The 27111-nt window shown below is 45.1% G+C and overlaps 1 protein-coding gene across 1 annotated transcript; it reads left to right on the plus strand.

Annotated features, from left to right (window-relative positions):
• Positions 1-26156, plus strand: LOC310799269 (macrophage colony-stimulating factor 1-like). The gene is made up of 7 exons (XM_083661864.1): positions 1-215; positions 16999-17112; positions 17835-17897; positions 20192-20362; positions 20858-21050; positions 21857-22699; positions 25960-26156. Exons 1-6 carry the CDS (start codon positions 183-185, stop codon positions 21979-21981), a joined length of 699 nt encoding a protein of 232 aa, XP_083517990.1. The 5' UTR covers positions 1-182; the 3' UTR covers positions 21982-22699; positions 25960-26156.
• The last annotated feature ends 955 nt before the right edge of the window (positions 26157-27111 follow it).

Genomic DNA, 27111 nt, shown 5'->3' on the forward strand with positions numbered 1-27111 from the left:
TCAGTTGGACACATCTCTCGCTCTCCTCGTGCTCTCTGCAGTCTTCCTCCGCTGCCAAGCATCTGGAGTGTGATACAGGCTCATCTGGAGTGTGATACAGGCTTATCTTTGCCAAAGACGACAACCTCTGCACCAATGACTCCAATGGACTTTACTCTTTTCTACATGCCCAGGTCAGCCAGATGAACACACACAAACTAGAACTTACAGCCAAGGTAAGACTCACATCACACACACACACACACACACACACACACACACACACACACACACACACACACACACACACACACACACACACACACACTCCACCATGCTGCTGCTTTGCTGTGAATGTGGCTTCCCTCATTCTGAATTGCCACACCTTGACCACATTTGTAAAAATGCTACTGTAAGTGCCAAGTTTGAATACTTTGATCAGTTCATCAGCACTCACCTCATAGGCACTCACTCACTGACTCACTTGTGACAGCATGCCGTTCAGCCATTCCTTCTGTAATAGCCCATGCCTGGAGTGATGAGCGTTGAGGCAGCATGCAGAGATGCATGTCTCGACAAACAGGCGCACAAATAGAAGAGGGTGATTTTGCATATCAAGGGATCAACATGGATTACATGTTGTTACTGAAAAGTCCCAACAGAATTGTGTGGGAATGTGAATAGTCGGTTGCCATCTCCCCCTCTTTAAAGCCATGAAGGGAGTCAGGAATTTCTGAAGCATCCTCTGTCACAGACTGAAAATAGTGTTCACGGTAGAGAAGTACGTTCATCGACTTCCTTAAAAAGTGGTCTCTCTTTTTCAAACATTTCTGTTCAGGTTGACCCGCAGCTCCCTTCTTGTGCCTTGTCTTTGCGCAACATGCTTGAGTTCTATGAAGCATGACTCACACCGTCTCCATGACGGGGCTTACTGTAAATGATGTTCAGAACAATTGACACATGCTGCAAACACCATGTCGTGAAGAACATGTCTGCTTTGTGATTTGGGACAAACTGAGAATGAGATTTATGTTCTATTGTCCGGCATTATGTTGATCGAAGACATGTGTGTGTTGTACAGCAAAATTACTTCTGTCTTTAGGCATTTGTTTTGGTTATGGAAAAGTTTCACAAACATTGAAGATTGATTTAGCGAGAATTTGCAGTACATTTACAGTACCGTTTTCAGTAGAACATATTGATGCACTGTGGGCTCAATTTTGGATAATTGAAGAATCTGGCGGGGTCATTTGTGGAAGAGGGTCTGAAGATGCTTTTAATGATTGGTGTCACTTGAACAAAAAATGTGGGAGGAGATAGGTTTAATAATTAGTTTGACAGTTTTTGAAAAAAAACAGCATGATGGACTTCATAGTTCCTGCCAGAGCCGTGTATATAGAAGAGTCGTGACATCTCCATTCACTCCAATGAACCAGTTTTTTACTCTCAAGAGTTCCCGGAAGTAAGGTTCTGGATTAAGCAGTGCTGTCGAGTTGCAACAAAATGGACCGTTTGTGATGTACTTTGAAAGGGTCCGACGTTTAAAGAATCAATTATATATTACCAGCTTTATTTTAGCATTCAAACATAGCACGATCCTGCTTCCTGGCTATTCATTGGCTACTGAGTCACGCATTTTGGACCTCCGCTGACGCCACTCTCTTACTAGATTCCTCTGGTTCCTGCCAGCCAGGGGTGGACTGGCCATCGGGAGTACCGGGCGTTTCCCCGGTGTGCCACTGGGCAATTGGGCCAGCTGAAAACATAATAAATAAAAATACAGTGTAGCGTATGTGTCCGGTCCAATTCACCAGCGGTAGCCTACTCCCGACATAGACAAATAATTATTTTTTAACTATGGTTTTTCCCCCCGCACATAACAGACACTACAAAATATGACAGCACAATACATCCTTATCCACCTTATTTTTGTAAGGCTCCGCTGTCAAATAATTCTGCGAGCAATATCCGGACTAGAACGTGAGCAGCTGTGTGTTTACGCTGGCTTGACGCTGCCTGGATACTACTCTGCACTGTATGAGCGAGAAGCGAGAAGCGAGAAGCGCCCGGATAGCGGGGTAATCTGCACTGCAGCCCATGACTGCAGTGCGTGCCTCCTCGTATCGCATTTCCTTGTCGAACTCCGACGTTAAAAGTTTGCTCGTTACAAAATAACACTCTTTTGGGAATGTAGCCTAATGATGTTATCTATCACATCCGCTAACCTGTTGCTCCTTGAAAAAGTCGGCATTTATCAGCTCAGCTGCAACGTTTATAGACTGGGTACATTAGCGGGATGTGTTGTGTCAAGCTAGACGACGTAACGGGGGAAGAGGACAGCAGAAGGAAGCAGCGCCCATGGTGCATCATGGCCGCCAAAAATAAGGTGGATGCAAACAAAAGAAAGGAAAAGAAAAACAAGACAAAAACTAGAAATAAAGTGACCAACAACATACGGAAAAGCAAATGGAAATACAACGATGAAGCACAGCTCAGTCTGGTATAGACAAAGAGTTCCATGACAACAAAATGTAAACAGAAAGAAAGAGACAGAGAGAAAAAAAACACAGTAAACTGGAGTTGAAGTGCTGTGTGATCGACCGGCCCACACACTGGTTACTGGCCCGCTGGGGGAGGAGCGGGGGGCCATTATGATTGATAGGGTATGGTCTACCAATCACTGGTGCTTTTACCCCTAGTGGTCTAATGAAATTAATAAACAGACATCTGCGGCCCACATTGCTGTCTTTCAGAGGCTGTAGCAGGTTCAGTTTTAGAGCTAGAGTGAAGATACTGGTATCATATGAAACTAGAAGACCTAAGGCATCCATTGGTACCAACCCCGTCATGCTAGCTTGTCAGAAGTGGGCTAAATAACTCTCCAAAGTTAGGCTAAATTTTATCGAGGTAATAACTGGCATGGCTAGTATGTGCTATTAATAATGTGCTATATGTGCTAAGGACCAGCTTCCCAAATAAATGATAGGCTATCATTCTGATATCTGTGATGTGAGAGGTCATCCGCGGCCCACTAGATGGCAGTCTGAGGCTCAGTGGTTGAGAAACGCTGTTGGCTGTTCAAATATGGAGAGAATATTTTTTTCATCACTGTAAAGCCACAGCATAGTAAAGAGTATATTAATCTGATGTGTGTATAGTTATTCATAAATCTAGCCTCTTCATTTTGCTCTCAAAGTGCACCAGATTGATGCATTTTACTTTAAAATGTACAAAGTTTTCTCCCATCAACCAACCCCAAACAGACCCCCCTGCTGGGTTATGCATTGCTATCTCAACCTGCCCACCCCCCCCAATTGCAAAGCCTACAATCAAAAGTGTTTATAGTTATTCTCATACTCATTTTGTGATGTACTGTCACGTTACTTGCATAGAAATCGCAACAATGCCGGAATTACGATCCACTTTTCTTTTTCTTTTTTTTAACCCCAGTCCGCCCCTGCTGCCAGCTCAAACATCTGGATATTTCTTGTTAAATTGCCTCGTTTTTGGGATCCAAAGGCAGACTCAGACAACAGCTGTCAAAGTGTGAAGTTCATTGTGGAGATGATCTGGATGTCTGCAGAGCGGAGCCATGTGACTTGGCAGGCAACTGAGGAGAGGCAAACGGTGGGGCATGAGCATAGACCGTATAAATATATGGACATACTGTAGCTACGTCCGTCATGTCACCCATTGGTTTTTGGTAGTGTCCTCTAGAGAGAGAGTGGTGTCAGCGGAGGACCAAAATGCAAGACTCATTAGCCAATGAACAGCCAGCAATGGGTCTCGTGCTACTTTTGCATGCTAAAATAAAGCTGATAATGTACAATTTGATTCAAGGGATGAAAAACCCTTTCAGAGTACAACACAAACTGTCTATTTTGCTGCAACTCGACAGTGCTGCTTAATCCAGGACCTTACTTCCTGGAACTCTTGAGAGTAAAAAACTGGTCCATTGGAGTGAATGGAGATGTCGGGACTCTTCTATCTATACGGCTCTGGTTTTTGGACTCCAGTGTGGTTCACGAATGCACTAAAAGAGCACCATTCATTGAACAGGCTCAGTGTTGCCAACTTGTTGGCGACTTTGTCGCTATATTTAGCTACTTTTCAGACGCCCCTGGTGACTTTGTTTCTCAAAAGCGACTAGCGACAAATCTGGCGACTTTTTCTGACCATGGGAAGCGACGTTAATGTGTTGAATCGCAACGGATTTTGCCTATGAATTGGTGCGGCTGCTGCTGGGTTTTCTCTCTCTCTCTCCTTCTCTCTGCCTGTCTGACACACACACACACACACACACACACACGCACACACACACACACACACTTCAGTGCAGCCTCTCCTCTCCTCCCTGAGAGCAGCAGGATAGCGTTTGCTTGTAATTTCTAACGGCGTACACCAAATCTGCCCCACGCGGGCGGAGTCAGCACTTAATATTACAACCATACAGTCAGATTACAACGGCTATGCCCAGGCATTCTTTTTTTTTTGTTTCTTTTTTTGCATATTGATATGCAAATTAGCGAGTTGGCAACACTGAACAACCTCACTAGATTAGTTAGATTTCTTGTGTGCTAGTTAGTTCCGGTTAATGGCCAGAGTAGTCAGATTGTCTGAGCTGTTGCTCGTTTGGCCTGGCGGCTCCGCTGCCGGTTCTAGTGTGCCGCTGCTGCCTCGGCCGCTCCAGTGGGATGTCCAGGGAGATTGAGTAGCTGCTGTATCGCCCTAGGGCTGATAAATGTCAGACTAATCGTTTGATGTCTATTCAGAACAATATTGTGACATAAGTTTGTTTCTAAACTGACCCCTATGACTATTTGTGACCATATCGCCCAGCCCCACTATACCCTGTCTGTTCTGCTCTCTCTCCTCTCTTCCTACCTTTCTCCCTCTCCACCTCCTCCCTTTCCCTACTCTCTCCTCCCCCACTTTCTGGGGGGAAGGCCCTCTGTATCTCTCTAACATAAGATTGTTCAACCATGTTATTATTATTATTAGGCTATGACTGTTATTGTTATTGTTGTGTCAGCTAGATTTAGCTAGACATATTCTCCGTGAAGCCCTCTGAGACATGCTTGTGAATTAGGGCTATACAAAGGAACTTGACTTGACATGAGAAGTACGGTCATTTTCCCCATTTACTTCCATACTCTGCTAAACCAGCCGGTCACGTGAACTCACGTTTCATTTCGTTGTACCAGCTGACCGTCTGGCCTCAACTCTGGGAGGGCTTTCTGCATGAAACTGCAAAGCGGACGAGCCAATCAGCGACCCGCCTCGTAGTTGACATTGTAACCGGCCAATCAGGAACGTCGCTAGCAAAACGGTAATGGCCGCCTCGTCTGTCTGCCTCGAGGAGTAATGTCAGCGTTTGTCTAGTTTAAACAGCCATAAAGTGCAGTTATTGCAGAAATAGACTCAATAACAACAATTAAACAACAATTAAACAATTAAAAGTACAGGAGTATCGCCGCAACAGCGGAGTTTCTGGGCGGAAAATATGTTTTCGCCGTTCTCCCGAGTGGATTTGGGTTTGACTGGATCCAACGCTGATTGGCTGAAGGAGTTGTCTGTCAAGGCAAGTGCACCCGCCCAACATCTTCACGTGACCGGCTGGTTTACCAGGCTATTACTCCCATGTAATCAGACTTCTTTTTGCACCCGGTGGAGTCGCCCCCCCCCCCCCTCTAGGCCATTCGAAAGAATGCAGGTTTAAGTTACTTCTGCATTGGCTTCAGAAATGGAGCTAGCCCACTGAGCACCAGCCGGCTGTGTGAGGCTGGCATGAACCTGAAGCAGCTGGCTGTGTGAGGCTGGCATGAACCTGAAGCAGCTGGCTGTGTGAGGCTGGCATGAACCTGAAGCAGCTGGCTGTGTGAGGCTGGCATGAACCTGAAGCAGCTGGCTGTGTGAGGCTGGCATGAACCTGAAGCAGTTGGCTGTGTGAGGCTGGCATGAACCTGAAGCAGCTGGCTGTGTGAGGCTGGCATGAACCTGAAGCAGCTGGCTGTGTGAGGCTGGCATGAACCTGAAGCAGCTGGCTGTGTGAGGCTGGCATGAACCTGAAGCAGCTGGCTGTGTGAGGCTGGCATGAACCTGAAGCACCAGCCAGCTGTGTGAGGCTGGCATGAACCTGAAGCAGCTGGCTGTGTGAGGCTGGCATGAACCTGAAGCACCAGCCAGCTGTGTGAGGCTGGCATGAACCTGAAGCAGCTGGCTGTGTGAGGCTGGCATGAACCTGAAGCAGCTGGCTGTGTGAGGCTGGCATGAACCTGAAGCACCAGCCGGCTGTGTGAGGCTGACATGAACCTGAAGCAGAAGAACAAAGTTAGCTGGAGTCAAAAACTCCAGACATTAAAAAAATAGAGGCAAAGACTAGAGTGGCTGGAGCGTGTCACGTGACCACAATAGGCACGTTTACACGGAGCCTAGTAATCAGGTTTAAAAGCCCAAATACAGTAATGCTCCATAATCCATATGCACACCTCGATCAGATTAAACAGGCCCAAACCGATTTAAATTTCAATCGATTGCAGAGGGGTAGTTTAAAGCCCAATTTATGCTTCGTCTGCCGACACTTTTGAAACGGTCGCCGACACAAATGAGGACTTGAGTCGACACTTTCAAGTGTCGGCGAGCAGCGTCTGCTACCTGGTGAAATGTCTAGTGTCGCTGACTATGTCATAGTATCGCGCAAGTCTGATTGGCTATATAGACGGCACGCGCTTGACTTTCTTGTTTTGGTTTTCACTCGATTGAAATGAATGAACGTGTCTCCGCTATTTTTATCAGCCTGTCCTTGATGTATGACTTCGTGAAAATCACAAAGAACATTGTGCATTTCCCAGAGCGAGAGGAGGTGTGTCGTTTATATGCGGCTGCAGTCAAGTACGTTACATCTTGCCTCCGACGTGGTTTCACTGTGCATTCCATTCCCCCTCTTCTCTTGGCTGTCAGCATTTAATAGCGTTCGAGTGTCACGTGACCGTTGAACAGAGGCGAACGTTCACTGAAGTATAAATGCAACACCATGAGCGACACTTTCTTTTTCGTCTGCGACCATGTGCTGAGCGACACTTTCTAATAAGTATAATTAACTCTTAATCCTCTTCATAAACCGATCAAAATGTTCTCATGTAAACGGTGAAACAGATCTCTCTCATCCCATAATGCAAAGGGGACTCCTGCCTGCCTGCAGCAAGAAAGGAGAGGAGCTGCTGCCAGAAGAGTTATTTTCTAACTATGCGTGCGGAGTGTGATTTCAACACTCTGGCGGCGGCGAGGAGAAACACATAAAAGCTATAAAAGCCAGATATAAATTAATACATGAATAAATAAAAGCCCAAATCAGATTGAGGAAAAGCCGTGCATGTAAACGCAGAGACGGGCGTGTAGAGTCAGGGTATAAGAGCTACAGGGCTTGAGGTGGATGGGCTTCAGGTGTGCCGGGAGCTTGGCAGCCAGCGGCAGAAGGGGGATGGAGCACCGTGCCCAGACAGACACAGACAGACAGACACAGACAGACACACACAGACACACACAGACAGACAGACAGACACACACACACAGACAGACACACACAGACACACACAGACAGACACACACAGACACACACAGACAGACACAGACAGACACACACACACACACACACACACAGACACACACAGACAGACACACACAGACAGACAGACACACACACACACACACACACACACACAGACAGACACACACAGACACACACAGACAGACAGACACACACACACACACACACACACACACACAGACACACACAGACAGACACACACAGACACACACAGACAGACAGACAGACACACACACACACACACAGACAGACACACACAGACACACACAGACAGACACAGACAGACACACACACACACACACACACACACACACAGACACACACAGACAGACACAGACAGACACACACAGACACACACAGACAGACACACACAGACACAGACAGACACACACAGACACACACACACACACACACACACACACAGCACACACACACACACACACACACACACACACACACACACAGACAGACAGACAGACAGACAGACACACACAGACACACACACACAGACAGACACACACAGACACACACACACAGACAGACACAGACAGACACAAACAAACACAGACACACACAGACAGACACAGACAGACAGACACATACAGACAGAGACAGACACAGACAGACAGACACATACAGACACACACAGACAGACACACACAGACAGACACACACAGACAGACACAGACAGACACAGACAGACACACACAGACAGACACAGACAGACACACACAGACAGAGACAGACACACACAGACACACACAGACGCTGCACCGGCTGGACAGACACAGACAGACAGACAGACACAAACACATGGGTTAGGGTTAAACAGAGGAACCACCAGGCAAACCAGGACATGTCTGCTCACTTGGGCCTACATTTTGGTGAAATGTGCAAAGCCGTAAGACGTACGACTGACTTGTTATGAATGTTCAAAGTTTAGAACTTGAGACAGTTGCTAGGCCGCCATCAGGACTATTGCCTCCAATTCCTGTTGAGGAAGTTTGGCATGGGACTGGACAGCTTGGGAAGTTAGATTTCCAGCAGCTAATTAGACCAGGCAGGAGCTCAAACCAGTGAAGAATGTCCATCTCTGAGAACAGTCAGGTGAGGCCTTCACAGTAAGGTTTCTTCGGGACATTACAGTTTTTATCTCTCTCAAGTTCACATCAAGCCAATGAAAGCAAGTGTTCCATCCAGTGCTGAGGACATGGGGACATAATTAGTCAGCGAGCAAGAGGACTAGTTACTAAATCTGAAACGTAATCCAACACCAACTAGAGGGCACTCGGTAGACTGCATAGCTCCGCCGTGGCATGTCAACCCAATTGCCACACCCCCTTTTGGCCAGTGGGCGTGGAAAGCTAATCAGTTTGTCCTTGACCCATGTCATTGCTACAAAGTTCCGTGGTGTTAAGTGAATCTGTTCGGAAGTTAAGCACCTTTTTGTGATTGAACACACCCATCACAGCGTCCCCTTTTGTCCAGTGGGCTCATGGCCAACCTTTCTGCCAAGTTTCATGCAAATCCGTTAGTTAGGCGTCTTTCTGTGATTGGACATGCCCATTGCCACACCCTCTTTTGGCTAGTGGCCATGGAAAGTGAGTCCTTGGCTTATGGCCAACCTTCTTCTTACAAAGTTGCGTGGTGTTGCGTGAATCCGTTTGGAAGTTAGGCACCGTTTTTGTGATTGAACACGCTTATTACAGCGCCCCCTGTTGGCCAGTGGGTGTGGAAAGTGTATCACTTCTCTTTGCCAAGTGTCTTGCAAATCTGTAGCTTTTTGAGACACCCTGCAGGCAAACAGGGGCAAGAACAACCAGCCAACTGAGTTGGCTGCCCAGCCAACTCTGCGGTGGTAATTATGATTTACTATGAGCTGTGGTTCCTCCTCCATAAAGTCATCAGATGTGAATTCAAGGCATTTGTCATATCCAATTCCAAGTGCTATCCACACACCTACTGAGCTGTAGGCCTATTTGAACAAGTAGGAAAGTGCCCAGATCAAGAGGCACTGTCTAATTATTCCAGCTTCTTCTATCAGTCATGAAGTCATCTGGAATGTAACTGTAATCCCAGAAAGAGTAATCAGTAATGTCGACTGTAACTTGGCTATGGAGCTGCAGCAGGCTTCCCTTTACCTCAGCTGAACCACACTCTTCACTGATGCGTTGCACGTGTGCTGTTTTTCAAGGGATATCAGTGCCATTAGCGACCACACACACACACACACACACACGCACACACACACACACACACACACACGCACACACACACACACACACAATATCAGTACATTAGCGACCACACCCTAACCCTAACCCCCCCCCCCACACACACACACACACACACACACACACACACAATATCAGTACATTAGCGACCACACCCTAACCCTAACCCCCCCCCCCCCCCACACACACACACACACACACACAATATCAGTACATTAGCGACCACACACACACACACACACACACACACACAATATCAGTACACATGGTCGACAAGGAATGCAATGTTACTGCTAAATATCTGCCTCTGCCTTTTCTCTTATTTGCCGTTGTTGATCGTACTGTACAGGCAAGCCTCTTTGGTAAGCAGTGGTTAAATTAGGGCTACTTATTGCGTTACTGTGTGTTGAGTTCCAGACCACAGTGGTTGGATCATCTACTGTTTGTGTTTTTTTTAATTTAGTTGGAACAACAACAAGATGAAAAGCAAAACAGATGGAGCTAGAGGGCATAGTGTACCTCCACCAACAACAGATGGATCTAGGGTGCCACGTCTGTGTGCCGACAGCCCACAGTGCCGATAGTCCACAAGCACAAACCAGCTGAGCGAGGCGGCGTGCAGCGTGTCGGTGGACCGGCTGGAGCTAACCTCTCCCACCCCTCACGCCTAAACCTAACCTCCCGCAGACCCTAACCCTAAACCTAACCTCTCCCACCCCCCATGCCTAAACCTAACCTCCCGCAGACCCTAACCCTAAACCTAACCTCTCCCACCCCCCATGCCTAAACATAACCTCTCCCAGCCCCCACGCCTAAACATAACCTCTCCCACCCCCCACGCCTAAACCTAACCTCTCCCACCCCCCACGCCTAAACCTAACCTCTCCCAGCCCCCACGCCTAAACCTAACCTCTCCCACCCCCCACGCCTAAACCTAACCTCTCCCAGCCCCCACACCTAAACCTAACCTCTCCCAGCCCCCACACCTAAACCTAACCTCTCCCACCCCCCACGCCTAAACCTAACCTCTCCCAGCCCCCATGCCTAAACCTAACCTCTCCCAGCCCTCACGCCTAAACCTAACCTCTCCCAGCCCCCATGCCTAAACCTAACCTCTCCCAGCCCCCATGCCTAAACCTAACCTCTCCCAGCCCCCATGCCTAAACCTAACCTCTCCCACCCCCCACGCCTAAACCTAACCTCTCCCAGCCCCCACGCCTAAACCTAACCTCTCCCAGCCCCCACGCCTAAACCTAACCTCTCCCAGCCCCCACGCCTAAAGTGGCCTGGCACTGCGGGCTGTCGGCATAGCGGTGGTCGGCATAGCGGGCGGACACCGGAGCTAGAGGGCATACTGTACCTCTGCCACGTTACCCCATTAGCCTTTTTCACTTCCCGCCCAATTCACCCACTTTGTGTCCAAACGGCAGGAAGTAACACAGGTGCAAGCAAAACAGTAATGAGGGTTTCCAACTTCCACTCCATTAGGTGATCGAGTGCCAGGGCCCTCGTTACCGTTTTGCTTGCACCTGTGTTACTTCCTGCCTTTTAGACACAAAATGGTTGAATTGGGCGGGAAGTGAAGAAGGCTAATTGCTACGCACCATTTTGGCCAGTGGGCAAGGAAAGCTAAGCAGTTTGTCCCATGACCAACCTTTCTGCAACTTGTCTTGATGTTACGTGAATCCGTGTGGAAGTTAAGCGCCTTTTTGTGATTGGCCACGGCCACGCCCATTACCACGCCCCCTGCGGGTCAGTGGGCGTAGAAAGTGAATCACTTCTAAGTTGGCCCATGACCAACCTTTCTGCCAAGTTTTATGCTAATCCGTTCATACGTTTTTGAAATATCCTGCTGACAAACAGACAAACAAACAGGAGCAAAAACACAACCTCCAGCCAACTCTGTGGCGGAGGTAATTATATCGCTGTCTCTTTCCCTGCTTTTTTGAATCAGACAATCAACTAGCATCGCTGTCCAATGAAAATGACTTCACTTTTCAGGAACCAAGAAAAACAGCCTTTTTTTCTTTTTGCTTGATCGCAATGATTTTTGACTTGATCCTCTGGATTTTCTTTTGGTTCATAAGCCAGGAATTCTTTCCTCAATTCTTCTACAGTAGGAGCTTATAGCCTGATATCAGACTGAATTACCCTCGGTTCACACCAGGCGCTATGCAGAAGCAGTGCTGAAGCAGCGCTGAACAGAAGCTGAGTGCCACGCTAAACCGGTCACACCAGAAGCACTCTCTTTTCCTCGGCGCTGCCCTCGCCCCGCTCACAACTTGCATTGACTTCATGCCTGCACGCCACTTGAAGAATAGAACAGAAGCTGAAACTATCACTGCAGCGTGGCTTCAGCGTTGGCGTGCCGCTGGTGTGAACGATCTTGCCTGTTAACAAGGAATGAAATGAAATGAAACTGCCACAGCGCTGCGTAGCTTCAGCACTGCGTAGCTTCAGCGCTGCGTAGCTTCAGCGTGGCTTTGGCGTATGGTATGAACGAGGGCTCAGACTCATTTCCATCTTCTAGTCTGAGATTGCACTCTGTTGAAGTTATTTCTATGACGGGATCCCCCAGGGAATTCCAACCAATCAGAGACCAAGTCTTTAGTTACTCTAGCCGGGCAAAAAAGAAACAACAACAACAACAACAACAACAACAACACATCTCCCCTTTGAATAAATGCCCTCCAAGCAGTGTTCAGATTTCAAAGTAATTGTACTTGTAACCAATTTGTAACAGTCTCGATAGCAGGCCGCAGCTAGTGTCCTCTAGAGAGAGAGTGGCGTCAGCGGAGGACCAAAATGCGAGACTCATTAGCCAATGAACAGCCAGGAATGGGTCTCGCGCTACTTTTGCATGCTAATATAAAGCTGATAATGTACAATTTGATTCAAGGGGGAAAAAACCCTTTCAGAGTACAACACAAACTGTCTATTTTGCTGCAACTCGACAGTGCTGCTTAATCCAGGACCTTACTTCCTGGAACTCTTGAGAGTAAAAAAAACTGGTCCATTGGAGTGAATGGAGATGTCGGAACTCTTCTATTATACGGCTCTGGCCGCAGCCATTGTTGTTAGTTACTCATCGGTGCAGTCTTGACAACTAGTCTCTTAGAAATAGACGGTTGGCTCTTGCAATTCTCAAATGCTTCCACCTAAACATCTACTTAAAGCAGGGAAAAGTTGGTCAAAACGGAAAGGGAAACTCAGGGGAAATAATGAGCGATGATAGGGAGATATCCCGGATGTCCCGCCTTTACATCCGCTCGTATCTCCAATCACCTGCATCGGTTCGAACTTCCTCCGGTATTAAGCATCCCCCCCCAACTTCCTTTGTCCATGTTCTGTGGGCGTGAATGTAGAAGAGACGGTCTGGCTTGAGAGACTACGTGACAACGGTTTAGTCCCGCCCGTTTGGCTTTTTATTGATGCTGATTGGTCAGTCATTAGTCCCCCTCTGTGCTGACTGACTGGTGAATCGCTGGTGGATTCAAAGGTCTGGACCCAGGCAAAGGAGCTTGGGGGGCCTAATCTTTCAAAAAAAGTGAAAATATAAAAATCTGCAAAATTGGCATTAACTCATTGAATGCCATGGACGTCCTTCGACGTCCAATTAAATAGTGACGTAGAATGCCACGGACGTCCTTCGACGTCCAATGCGTTTTTTGACGGTGGGACGTCGATCAAAGCCTTCCGCAGCTCCTGTACAACTATAGTAGCTATTGGAGGTGTATAACCTATTTTACGGACTCATTAGGTGGCGACAGTGCTTGCTCGGTGCAGTCCAGATTAGAGACAGGTCCGAGAAACAGCCTAAAAGCCGTGGATCAAAGACAACCCGATGCATGCTCCCAGAGCCATTTGCTCTGTCGCGGGAGCTGACATTGGCTCCGAACAGGAGTCAATCCGCGCTCACAACTGAGCCCCTCTGTCCCTGTCTGTCTGTCTGTCTGTCTGTATAGTTTCTCCACCCGATTAGCAGACAGGAAAGCAGCCCCTGACGCCAAACCATTCAGCAATCCGGGTTGGCTCTTCCCTGCTGTGGCGCTGAGAGCCGACAGCAGCACACAAACGCAGCACTCCGAAAATATAATGGTTGCGTGAGGCTGTGTGCAGTGTGGGGAGGAGTTTACGGGGGGAGGGGGGGAGGGGGGTGGTGCACGCAGGGCATCACACAACAACTACGTCACTACATCAGAAAATATTATCTTCAGACTCAGTGAATGTGCTTGAAATGCTGCATTTCACAAAAGGCGGATTATCTCAGCTAATAATTTGAAAAGCCTGAAAACGCTGAAAACAACCTATCTTCTCCGGCTCATAACTAAAGAACGGAAAATGGTATCAATAAACTTTTTTTTGCTGATGATACAATAGAGCCAGCTCGTTCTTGTGCGTGTTCGGTGTTTACATAGTAATATCACACAATATTCTGTGGGCCTCGAGAAATCACTGAAAACGCTCTGAAAACTCTGGCACTGGGAGCATCCGTTCTCCAAAAGTGGCTGGCACTGAATGAGTTAAATGGAGCACTTCACTGAAAAACAATGCTGATTTATTTTGCACATTATCCCCCACATATCTGAAAATTGTTAAAGGATGGCTTTACTGCTAATCAACCCACGTTGTATCATTAATCATCTCAGTAATAATAAGCACATTGATGTGCTTATGTGTGAATGAGAGTGATTACCTCTCTCTGTGTTCTCCTCACAGAGAGCTCCCATTTCCTCCTCTGGCAAAGCGCTCCGTTCTGAGGCGTTTTACGTCACAACACGTCAGAACGGACCTGCGGAAGTTCTGCTGGAGAGGCAGAATCTGCTCCGAGGGCGGCTGTTATAGAGAGCCAAAGTGGAACGTCACTTCCTGCTTCAGCACTGTACCAGAGATTTTCATCCGCCATTTATTTTCCAATAGACATTTCGTAAAATGCTTATAAATTTTTTTGTACTTGTTCAAACCAAACGATTTTTTTGATGTAGTTTGTTAGGTTTTGGTCTGAGTGAAATGTTCTATGGTCTCTCCCGATTCTGAATATTGCTGAACCGTTTGGTTTGACCAAGTAAAACTATTTTTATTTTACGAAATGTCTATGGGAAAATAAATGGCGGATGAAAATCTCTGGTACAGTGCTGAAGCAGGAAGTAGGCGGTCACTTTACCTCTCTATTGTTTATTTTTATTTTTTAACACGTTCACTGCCGTGGACGAGATATCTCGTCAAGCAGAAACCAACGCTTGACTGCCGTGGACGAGATATCTCGTCAAAAAAAAAAAAAAAAAAAATTTGACGGTGGGACGTGGATCAACGCCCCCCACGTCTCCTATAAAAATATGGGAGCCACCGAACGTGTACAACCCATTCCACCGACCCACTAAGTGGCGACAGTGCTCTCCAGACTAGAAAAAGCCGAGCATACATAACTACTAACTCTACAAACTAACTCTTTTAGACAGAGAAAGCACACATTCTATTAGTTCTTTTGAGATATTTTGTGTTCACAAAATCTTAGCAGAAAATAATCCTCGGCTTTTGAAAGATGAGCCAGAATCCTCAAAAAAAAAACTTGGCAGAAGCTACCTACAGTAAAAAAAAAAACTGCTGGCAGTGAATGTGTTAAGTATGTGCACATCTGCAGAGAATTGCATTGAGAGCCTTAACAAGCCTTAATGACTTGCAGCTGGTGGGGGCGGAGTTTCTGCAGACAGGAGCTAGGAGCATTTTCTCCATGAGGTAAACAGAGAGAGAAGGTAAACACTGCCCATGTGCTTACATTACCGAGATTATATATGATACAAAGTGGGTTGATTACCGGTAAAGCCATCCTTTAATTGTTGATTGACAGTTATTTGCGAGTTCAGTTGAGTTCAGTTGATGCCAGTCATGTCATTGGAAGGCACTGACTCATTGGGTTGTATTAAGTCAACTGCTCAAGTCAACACTCAATAAAGTTGTCAAACTAAATGGATGTCTGCAAAACTGTTTACAGTTTTTTGGATGTGTGAGAGAGCATGTGCAAAATAAATCGGCATTGTTTTTTGGTGAAGTGTCCCTTTAAGTGGTTTTCATTGGACAGCAACAATAGTCATCTATGGTTTCATAGTCATTCCAGTGGAAACACTCGTGGTTACATCTCATTCCTGCTCTGGATCTCCTTCCCACATGGCTGTTTCCTGCTCTGTTCCCTCCGTCTCTCCTGACATGTTGGCCAGTTTAAATGCTCATTGTGTGCTGGCCTGCAGAAAGCCTCTTCACATGTCGCTGCTGCACATTGTTGGCAATGAACCAAAGAAGGTGGAAAATGAGTTTTTCAGGTATTTTGAGATTTTTTTTATTTTTTATTTTTTATTTTTAGCAATTAAATTTTTTTAGAACACAGAAAAACAAACCAAAAACAAACAAACAAACAATCTCAGATACAGTAAAAGAAAAGAAAAGAAAGAAAAAACATACATACACTAGGTGCCACCAGTTACATACAGCTTGTAAATATATATAAATGATGCTTGTAAATATATATACATATATAAATGATTGGGATCCCACACAGGTATTTTGAGATTTTGAGTGATTTCATCTCCAAAGTACATCATGGCGAATAATTATAAAGGGGAAAGTATTTATTTAATATGGTTTTGGTGGAATGCCAATATAAAAAAATACAACGTTGACGTGGAATGTTTGAAGCCATTTTTCTCACATTTTACTTTTAGACACATAACAGATTAAAATAACTCATAACTTTTTTTTATCTGAGAGAGCTATCTCAGTCATTCAAAAAGCTATACATATATATAGGGGAGAGTTTCTAATTTATGGAAATGTCCCAAAAAAAAAGAAAATGTCAAATTCCCACCATGTGAAGGGTTTTTGCAGACCACCACACATTTACAGTGGGGCAGTGGTTCTCAAACTTTTTCACGTCAAGAACCCCAAAACTGACACAAGTTCGAACATGGACCCCCATTTGATAATATTGCCCCCCCCCATCTGATGTATGAAACCCATGACAATACCCATGACAATATCATACATTCTGTCATTGTGTTCTTTATTATGGATGGCATTATAGAGAAAATAAATGATTCCCCGTCTTGCTGGGGACGACCTGGAAGGGCTTGAATATGTATGGTATGCATGATGACCCTTTTGTCCTTTTGTTTTCTGCACCTCCAGGCCCGGCATCTGTGCTTCCTGCTGCTCCTCTGCCTGCACCTGGCGTGGGCTGCTGTCCCTGGTCCATGTCGACATTCTGTCACAAAGGAGCAACTCCTGAGCCTCAATCGCCTGGTGAGGGCTCACCCATACAGCATGCCCTGTGGGGACATCACCCATACAACATGCCCTTTGGGGACATCACCCATACAACATGCCCTGTGGGGACATCACCCATACAACATGCCCTTTGGGGACATCACCCATACAACATGCCCTTTGGGGACATCACCCATACAACATGCCCTTTGGGGACATCACCCACACAACATGCCCTTTGGGGACATCACCCATACAATATGCCCTTTGGGGACATCACCCATACAACATGCCCTTTTGGGACATCACCCATACAACATGCCCTTTGGGGACATCACCCATACAACATGCCCTTTGGGGACATCACCCATACAACATGCCCTTTGGGGACATCACCCATACAACATGCCCTTTGGGGACATCACCCATACAGCATGCCCTTTGGGGACATCACCCATACAGCATGCCCTTTGGGGACATCACCCATGCAACATGCCCTTTGGGGACATCACCCATACAACATGCCCTGTGGGGACATCACCCATACAACATGCCCCGTGGGGACATCACCCATACAACATGCCCTTTGGGGACATCACCCATACAACATGCCGCTTTGAGCTGATCCTCTCAACTTAGGGACCATGTTGGAAATAAGTGTTCACCCTTTGTCTATCCCTTGGATTTTGTTCTGCTATATCCATACATAAAATCAATCAATAAATCAATAAATCAACTTCCTGATGTTTACTTCACAGATTGACAACCAGTTGGACAATGGCTGTTCAATAAGCTATTCGTTCACAGAGCGGCAGAGTTTGGTGAGTAGATGTCGATGTCTTGATGGCTCTGTAGTGCATCTGTCACATATCAGTTACACTTATGCAGAAGATCACAACAAGAAAACCATCCAGCAAACATCAATTAAAGCAGCCATTGAGGTGACATACCCCCCTACCAGATTGACCCCTACAAATCAGCTAATGGATAAATACCACTGAGCAATAATCAGGACAATAATCAAACAGCTTCAGAAGTCTGGAACAGTTGCACATTTTCCAGTAAGAGGAAACATGTGCATAGTGTCCCACGCGTCGTGAGGAAGAAGGTGAGGAAGGCAAAGAAGAACCCAGTGTTAGAAACTGCACACTTTAGTGGAATATCTTGGCAATATCAAGTTTCAAAATCAACTGTTGGACAGCACCTCCATCTCAACAAGCTCTTTGGAAGGGCTGCACAACAGATTGCGCAAAACAAAGGGGTGCATAACAATCCAGAGAGAAAGCATTGCCTGAATATTCCAAGCTATCATCCAAGTGTGATGACATTCCCTGGGGGATACTCCCTGAATGTGACAATCACAGATTTCATGTTCGGAGCATTCCAGCTCCAGAATGGGACCACTTATACTGACTATTTATTATAATCAGGAGTTCCTGTCATCCCAGATACTGAAGGTAGTATAATAGTTTGGCCGTGCACACTATTGGCATGTTTGGTGACAAAAGACATCTGCACAATAAAGAAAAGCAGCTGATCCGCACAGTAAAATATATGGTGGTAGTGACTGATGCTGTGTTTGGGGCTGTTTTGCTGCTAGTGGTCCAGGGGGTGTAGTTAAAATCGGTCCCATAATGCATTGCGCTAAGACTATAAGTAACAGGATACTTTAGCCTCTGCCAGGATGGCTGAGACTTGGCCGTAGGTGGAACATTTAACAACACAGTTACTCCAAACATCCGCACAATCAACGCTGAAGTGGGTTTGTGGGAACACGAGTCAGTGTTTTGCAATAGCCATCTCAGTGTCAGGACTTGGACCCTGAAAGCCAGTGGCCCAAAATGCCTCCAAAAGGGTTACGCAACCTTGTCAGACATGACGGGAAGAGGCTCAGTGTGGTTCAAATCATTTTGAAAAGCTCATATAAAAGTATACGGCTCCTCCAATGTTTGCCCCCAAAATGTGACTCATTGTATGTGTTCATAATTCTGGAGTCGACGATACCGTATAACTAAGTCCAGGATAATCATATACTGTGAAGCTGTCATTTAGAGATAAGATGCTGTATAACTAAGTCCAGGAGAATCATATACTGTGAAGCTGTCATTTAGAGTTAAGATACTGTATAACTAAGTCCAGGAGAATCATATACTGTGAAGCTGTCATTTAGAGTTAAAGTCGAGGCGAACCCGTTCGTCATGTTGTTTTTTGTTCATGTTTCTAACAATTGGCCAAGTTAGTAGTTAGTTTATGGGATAGGAATTCTGCCAGATGACAGGCACTAGGTGCCATTTTCTCCTTCATTTGGAAGAGAAAATTATCCTGAAATGAAGATTTGATTGACAGCTGCATGTCGTGAAATGATTGGTTGAAATGGGGTAGAAATTTGATAGTACTAGGTGACGTCAGCAAACTGTACATTACTGTTATCAATGAAATCTTGAAAAATGAACTTTTGATGTGAAAAAGTGTGAAAAACTAAAGAAATTAGATTTTTGTGATTTCTTTTGCATACATTATTAAATAGGTGCACTGCATACCCAGGTATTTGAACTAAAAGAAAAGAAAAGTAATTTTTGGGTTCAGCTCAACTTTAAGATATTTTAGGCAATGAAAGGGTGCGGTCATAAGAGCACATTGATGGTCTCAGTATGGTTTCAGTTTGGTAGTGCAAACTGACTATTCTACACATCTTTTTTTTATAAGTGTAATAATACTCACTAAGAATTTGTTTGGGGTAAATTATTCAGTTCAAATATTCCCCAAAGTCACCGCAAACGGGCTGATATGAGATCAGTTTTCCAACTTTGACCCATATAAAGCATGTCATTTGATGGTGGCCAGAGCTGAATTCTGATAAAACCACACGCACACACACACACGCACGCACACACACACACACACACACACACACACACACACACACACACACACACACACACACACACACACACACACACACACACACACACACACACACACACACACACACACACACACACAAATCATAAAGCAGAAGAGTTTAGTTTGAGGGTGTGATTTTTAAAAGAGTACATAATATATGCTAAGGTGCAGAGTTATTTCTAAAGCTGATCTTCAACTGTTTGTGTTACAGAGTAAAGTCTGTTATATCAAAGCAGCCTTTCCACAAATCCTGGAGCTTCTGGACACACATTTCCAATATGGCAAGAGGTCGGACAATAGAAGATATGTCAACACCCTGAAGAAGGTTATCTACAACCTCTACTCTCAAAGATGCATACCTGAGATCAATGAAGAGATTGAGGTAAGCTTACAGTTGAATAAAAAGGTTATCTACAATCTGTACTCTCAAAGATGCATAGCTGAGACCAATGAAGAGATTGAGGTAAGATATGTCAACATCCTGAAGAAGGTTATCTATAACCTCTACTCTCAAAGATGCTGAGATCAATGAAGAGGTTGAGGTAAGCTTACAGTTGAATAAAAAGGTTATCTACAATCTGTACTCTCAAAGATGCATAGCTGAGACCAATGAAGAGATTGAGGTAAGATATGTCAACACCCTTAAGAAGGTTATCTATAACCTCTACTCTCAAAGATGCTGAGATCAATGAAGAGGTTGAGGTCGTGATTGATTTTGTTTTTTGATGTTCTGAAAATTGAAAAATAAAATATTGGGGGAAAAACAATATATACATTCACTCATACACTCCCCCCCAAATTATTATTATTATTATTGTTGTTGTTGTTGTTGTTGTTAATATAGTATCTTTGTTCTCTTCTCTCCTGTTCTTCGCAGGACCACCCAGTAAGGTTCATGAAGGTGCATCGTGGCTCTCCTAAGGAGGCTTTGAAGAAGGCCAGAGGTGTGATCCAGATGTACAGGACCCTCGTGACAGAGAGCACTGGCCCTGTGAACTGGAACTGTCAAGCAGAGTATGCTGCAGAGGAGGACCCAGAATCCACCAGCGTGTTTGACACTGTCACCACAGGTACAAACATGGTCAACCATTTTCATATAGACTATAGAGAGCCAAAGTGGAACGTCACTTCCTGCTTCAGCACTGTACCAGAGATTTTCATCCGCCATTTATTTTCCCATAGACATTTCGTAAAATGCTTATAAAATAGTTGTACTTCGTCGAACCAAACGGTTCAGCTAGCGCTATAATCGGGAGAGACCATAGAACATTTCACTCGGACCAAAACTTAAAAAAACAACATTGAACAAATATTTTCTTTAAACCCGCATTTTTTTTACGTTTTGGTCCCAGTGAAATGTTATGTGATCTCTCCTGTTTCTAAATATATCTGTACCGTTTGGTTTGAACCAGTAAAACAATTTTTATACGCATTTTACGAAATGTGTACGGGAAAATAAATGGCGGATGAAAATCTCTGGCGGTCACTTTGCCTCTCAATAGTGGGTGTTTTGCTCAAGTCATGAATAAAACAAGGTATCTATGTATAAGAAGTATATAGAGAGCCACATGCGTACTGTACCTACAGTACAGTGCGTATTAATACATTCCCAAGCAAGGGCCTATGCAAGCTGTGACTGTGCCTCTTCGCTGAGCTGTGCAGTTTCAGTCTTCTTCTGCTCTACACAATCTCCAATGTTTTTGTCTGGTGCCAAAATCAACATACCGGTAATCAAAACCCTGATCTTGCAACCCTTTGCAGTAATGCCTGATTTTCAGTAATCAATTGTAAACTACTTGTGTTCCAAATTATTCAATTCTAGTTTACTTTGTTGTTTTTGTCTAATTCCTTCCTTGCTATGTTCTTCTCCCTCTAGGTGTTCCTGGATGCCAATGCTCTGGTTTCACTCAAACCACCACTGCCTCATGGAGTCAGCCCACGCAGGCAGATCCTAGTCAGCCCATGTCTCTCAGCTTCCCCCACCCTTCTCCTGGCACATAGCCCTACATTGCCATGATCGAGGCTCTTGAGACAGAAAGGTTCTCCGCTATTCTCCCAATGACAGCGTCTGTCCCTGACAGACAACATGTAAACGAAAGGGAGTTGTCATGGCAGTCGCCTCCACCCACTAGAATAGAGCATGGTCCAATGCTCCTCAAAGCAGTGTCAGACATTCCTGGAACCACATATGACACTGCACACTCAGCTCGGCCAGGTTCTCGGACCCTGGGTTCCTCTGTCTGTGTAGATGAGGCAGAAGATCTTCGGGAGAATTCCACATACGGACCACAACGTGGGATTGAAGGCTCACCAAAAGAGCAGATTGCCGTGTCTGGGTTGGATGCTGCCTCATCAGGTCCTCATCTGTCTGATATGGACCTTACTCCCAGCAGTGACCAGAGCAAAGCACGTGTGTTGCACAAGAACTTTGGAATACAGCACAAGAATAACTCAAATTCTGTTCATCAAGATGAGGTTGCAAGCCGTGGCCCTGAAGCCAAGGCCAAAGCAAGACACAGAGTTTCTGAGAGTGTTCTGGATAGTGGGGATCATACGACTGAGAAGATACCATCAGTGGATGACAAGGCCTTTAAGATGAGCGACAGTCATTCACACAAACTGAAAGTGATCTTCAGGGATCTACAGGCTCAAGCAAGGGATCTCCAAACCCAGATGGCAAAGTCTGAGGGCAACAAACGTGTACAAGGACATGATTAAGGTAACATATTTTGGCTGAACTGTTGCTGTCACACTGTCTTTTGTTGATCTGTTTTATTTTCGGGTTAGGGGAGTGAGAATACATATTGGAAGTTGCACTGAAAAGTTATTGGAAGTATTTCTGTATACACAATCGCTCTAGACTCTAGACCATTGGTTCCCAAACTGTGGTCCGTGGGGCTCCGCCTGGTGCCAGAGATTTTTATTTTTATTTTTTACACAGACAACAGTTTTTACATTAACATTACATTACATACACACATTAACCCTGAGCAGTTGCCGGATTAGGCCGATTTTGGGAAATATATTGTAGCAACCCGGGGTTTTGACATGTAATGGGGTGTCTCGGTGGGTAGCTAGGAACTGATGTGTGGGGTTGTTCCTGGGGGGAACGGTGTGTAAGTGGCACTTCCTGTCTCGTGGTGATGTCAGTCTGAAGATGTGAAGAAGCTGGGTAGACGTGTGGATAGCTAGTAGCGCAGCTACCGCTAGGAGCTATGAGTGTGAGCCAAGAATAAAAGCCTGTACCAACTATAAGTCTCCGGTTCCTGGACGAATACCTGAATCGTTACAATATATTTGGGAAACATCACAATTTTGAACATTTACTTTCAGAGGCTGCAGCAGGCTCAGTTTTAAAGCCAGAGTGAGGTTTCTGGTATCATATGCAACTAGAAGACTTAAGGAATCGATTTGTACCAACCATGTCATGCTAGCTTGTCAGGAAGGTAGCTAAATAACACTCCAAAGTTAGACAAAATTAATATAAAATTAAAATATAAAAAATAAGGCAAAACCAGCTAGTAGCCTTATGTTGTTATTTAGCCTTTCTGCTGCTATTGCATGGTTAAATCATCCAATTTTATTTTATGGGGGGGGGTATACTCAGTGGAAGTGGTCCCTGGGAGATTTGGTTTGGTACGTAGTGGTACTTGGTCGGAAAGGTTCGGGAACACCTGCTCTAGAGCAATAACTAATTATACCCAGCTGTGTGGTGGCCTGCACATGTCGCCAGAAGTGAAAGTGGATTGAATAGCTGACTCAGCACAGAGGAGCCCGCTGCCTCAGCACAGCGTTGAATTTGATACATGGCATTGAACATGGCAACAGGTGGCGATGGGAATGGCGCCGGTGCAGTGGTGTACTTGCTCTTCCAATGAGAGGGCGGGGTCAGGCTCAGACAGGTTGGAGGAGAGGGCGGGGTCAGGCTCAGACAGGTTGGAGGAGAGGGCAGATGATTGGTTGATATCCTTGGTCCTGCGGAAGGTGATGGGGCGTTTGGTGCTGGAGGTAGGTGGTGTTATCAGGACCTCCAGTAGCACCAGACGATGGTCAGAGATGCCAGGCTCGATGACCTGGGTGCTGCTGACTGTGACATCATCACCAGTGATGGCAAGATCGAGGGTATGGCCATGCTTATGGGTTGGTCCCTGGACATGCTGTGTGAGAGCAGAGGGAGGCAGTCCAGGAGGTTGATGAAGTCATTGGCCAGTGAGCAGTTGGGGGCATCAATGTGAATATTAAAATCACCAAGTACCACCAGCCTGTTGAAAGTGGGGCAGAGGGTCGTGAGGAGCTCGGAAAAGTCAGATATAAAAGTTGACTGGGCTTTAGGTGGCCTGTAGATGGAGACCAAGAGCAAGGGCTCAGGCAATGAGCATCTTGCAGCCAGGCATTCAAAAGATGAATAATCGGGGACTTGTACTTCAACAAGGTCAAAAGTGTCACGGTGAAGCACTGCCATAGCCCCCCACCACGTCCAGTGCGGCGTGCCTTTTCGATGTATTTATACCCAGCTGGAGTGGCTTCATTTAGGGAAATATAGTCACCAGGATGGTGCCAGGTTTCACTCAGAGATATAAAATCAAAATGCTGATCACAAATCAATTCATTTCAAATGAAAGTTTTGTTTGTGAGGGACTGGGTGTTCAGAGAGGCCAATTTCACATGTCTCTCATGTTGGAGTTGGGGGGGGGGGGGCGTGTCTCTTTAAGGGGCGGAGGTTGCTACTAGTAACGTGTGCGACAGAGTTCTGATGACGCGTCAGATCTGCGACACGGCCAACAGAGTAGATGCACGGAATAGCCGCTGCTGCTCCATGCCTGGAATAAAGAAACTTTCTCCGGGCGCCTCTGTGGACATAGCGAGGTCGGCGAAAGAGTCCAAGTTGTTTAAAGGAACACTCCGCCCATTTTCAACCAGCTTTGTATCATTAGAACATCAGTAGTATATCAGAAAACTGTAAACGGTTTTGAAGTCTGTCATTTAATTTGACAGTTATTGAGTGTTAAAGTGTGGACCAGTGACATCACTGGTCCACACTAACTCAAATTAATAACTCATTAACTCAAATCAACTCTCAATAACTGTCAAACTAGATGAATGATGAATAGTTTGACAGTTATTGAGAGTTGATTTGAGTTGATGAGTTATTAATTTGAGTTAGTGTGGACCAGTGATGTCACTGGTCCACACTTTAACACTCAATAACTGTCAAATTAAATGACAGACTTCAAAACCGTTTACAGTTTTCTGATATACTACTGATGTTCTAATGATACAAAGCTGGTTGAAAATGGGCGGAGTGTTCCTTTAATGGCTGTGGGGCAGGTTGGGATGTTATGCCCGCTGAGGCTCAGGAGCTGCGGGACGGAGTATATTTCAGCAGCATGCTGAGCATCGGTGGAGCTAGCCTGGGCTATGGGCTAATGGAGTCTAATGGAGACATACGGCAAATCTAATTTGTTTTTGTTTTTTCAATTAAATTAAATTTATTGTTGTCCACAATGTGGACATTTGTCTTTGGCTTCACAGGTTTGCTTGCACACATGGAAAGTACAGTACATGCAACAAACACCAGAATACACAGTACACAGCACAGGAAAGGACAGGATACATAATACAACATAGAACAAGACAACAAGACAACAGGACAACAGCACAAGACAGACAGCGATAACGGACATGGTTCTGATGTGGATGAGTCTGACGTTTATGAATTGAGCAGATTTATTGTGTTTGGTATGAAAGATTGTTTTGTAGATGTTCTTGGTTGCTGCAGGAACTCTATAGCGTCGTCCCGAGGGCAGTTTTGTGAACTCATTAAAAAGGGGATGTACAGGGTCACACACAATTTGTCTGGCTTTTCGTGCCGCCCGTGTTTTATAAATATTGTATCATTAAAGTGTATTGTACTTTCTTCTAGTCTCTCATTATTGAAATATACTTCATTGACGATCCCCTTCTCTCTTTTCTTTGTAGGATTGGACTGTCCTTGGATCCCACCCATGGAAATATTTAAACAAATTGTCCTCACGATGTCATTTTATATACAGTACATATGCACACATACTGTATACACACACACACACACACACACACACACAGACACACACACACACATATATATATGAATGTATCTATTTTTATTAAGTTAATAGAAATTATGAATGCTAATGTTGACAAGATGTTAAAAGAGTTGACTTTGCCGCTGCATCCTTCTTTGATGCTCATGGGCCTGATATAATTTCATTCATCTGTTTATTTAAAAACATATTTCCATTTAAGTCTTTGATAACCATACATGGTCAATGTTGTGTTCTCCCTATTTGAAATGAATGACTTGGAGTTAAAGCCCCAATCAGTAACTTGTTCACCTTAATATAATACCTTAATATAGCTTTTTAGTCAATATGGTCCAGAGGGAGAATGTCGCCTCCAAAGGCCTCTCCTGGCACTACGCTTTTTTGTGCCGGCGTCCCGTAGGCAGCATCTGCGTCATACTGCGCATGCGCTGTGTACAGGAAAACAAGGAAGTAACTCGGTGCGGATTTGCTACGAAAATGACGTTTCACGTAACTATGGATTATTATTTCATCACGTGGTGAGTACCCGATGTCTCAACATGTACATAGAGCTTTCTGGCGCTGTGTTTTCGTGACTTTGAACGGCGATACCGATATCAAAGCAGACACATACACACACACACACACGCACACGCGCACACACACACACACACACACACACACACACACACACACACACACACACACACACACACACAGTTGTCTAAACCTTTAAACTTAGGTCTTACAATATTTTGAAGATGTATTGCCACTTTTTCCACCAAACTCTCCTTAGTGAAATAGTTATTTGCTGTATACCGCCCTTTTGTTTCCAAGTCTTAAAGGCCAAAACACTTACAGTACTGTATTTTGTTGTTCAATGCATGGGACTTAGATTCATTTATCTGAAAATTGCATTGCATTCCACTCAAATTACAATTATATTATTTATTCTTGCTCTTACTACTACTGGAATATATGTTTATATTTTATTTATATTTTTATATAGGTGTGGTGGCCTGCAAAAACCCTTCACTTTTTGAATGACTGTGATAGCTCTCTCAGATCA

The sequence above is a fragment of the Poromitra crassiceps genome (assembly GCF_964638095.1).
Source record: "Poromitra crassiceps genome assembly, chromosome: 27".
NCBI classification, from domain to species: Eukaryota; Metazoa; Chordata; class Actinopteri; order Beryciformes; family Melamphaidae; genus Poromitra; species Poromitra crassiceps.

Coding starts and splice junctions, on each gene's coding strand:
- LOC310799269 (XM_083661864.1), top strand. CDS start 183: ATGAACACACACAAACTAGAACTTACAGCCAAG. Junction 17,113..17,834: donor TCCTGAGCCTCAATCGCCTG/GTGAGGGCTCAC, acceptor TTTACTTCACAG/ATTGACAACCAGTTGGACAA. Junction 21,051..21,856: donor GTTTGACACTGTCACCACAG/GTACAAACATGG, acceptor TTCTCCCTCTAG/GTGTTCCTGGATGCCAATGC.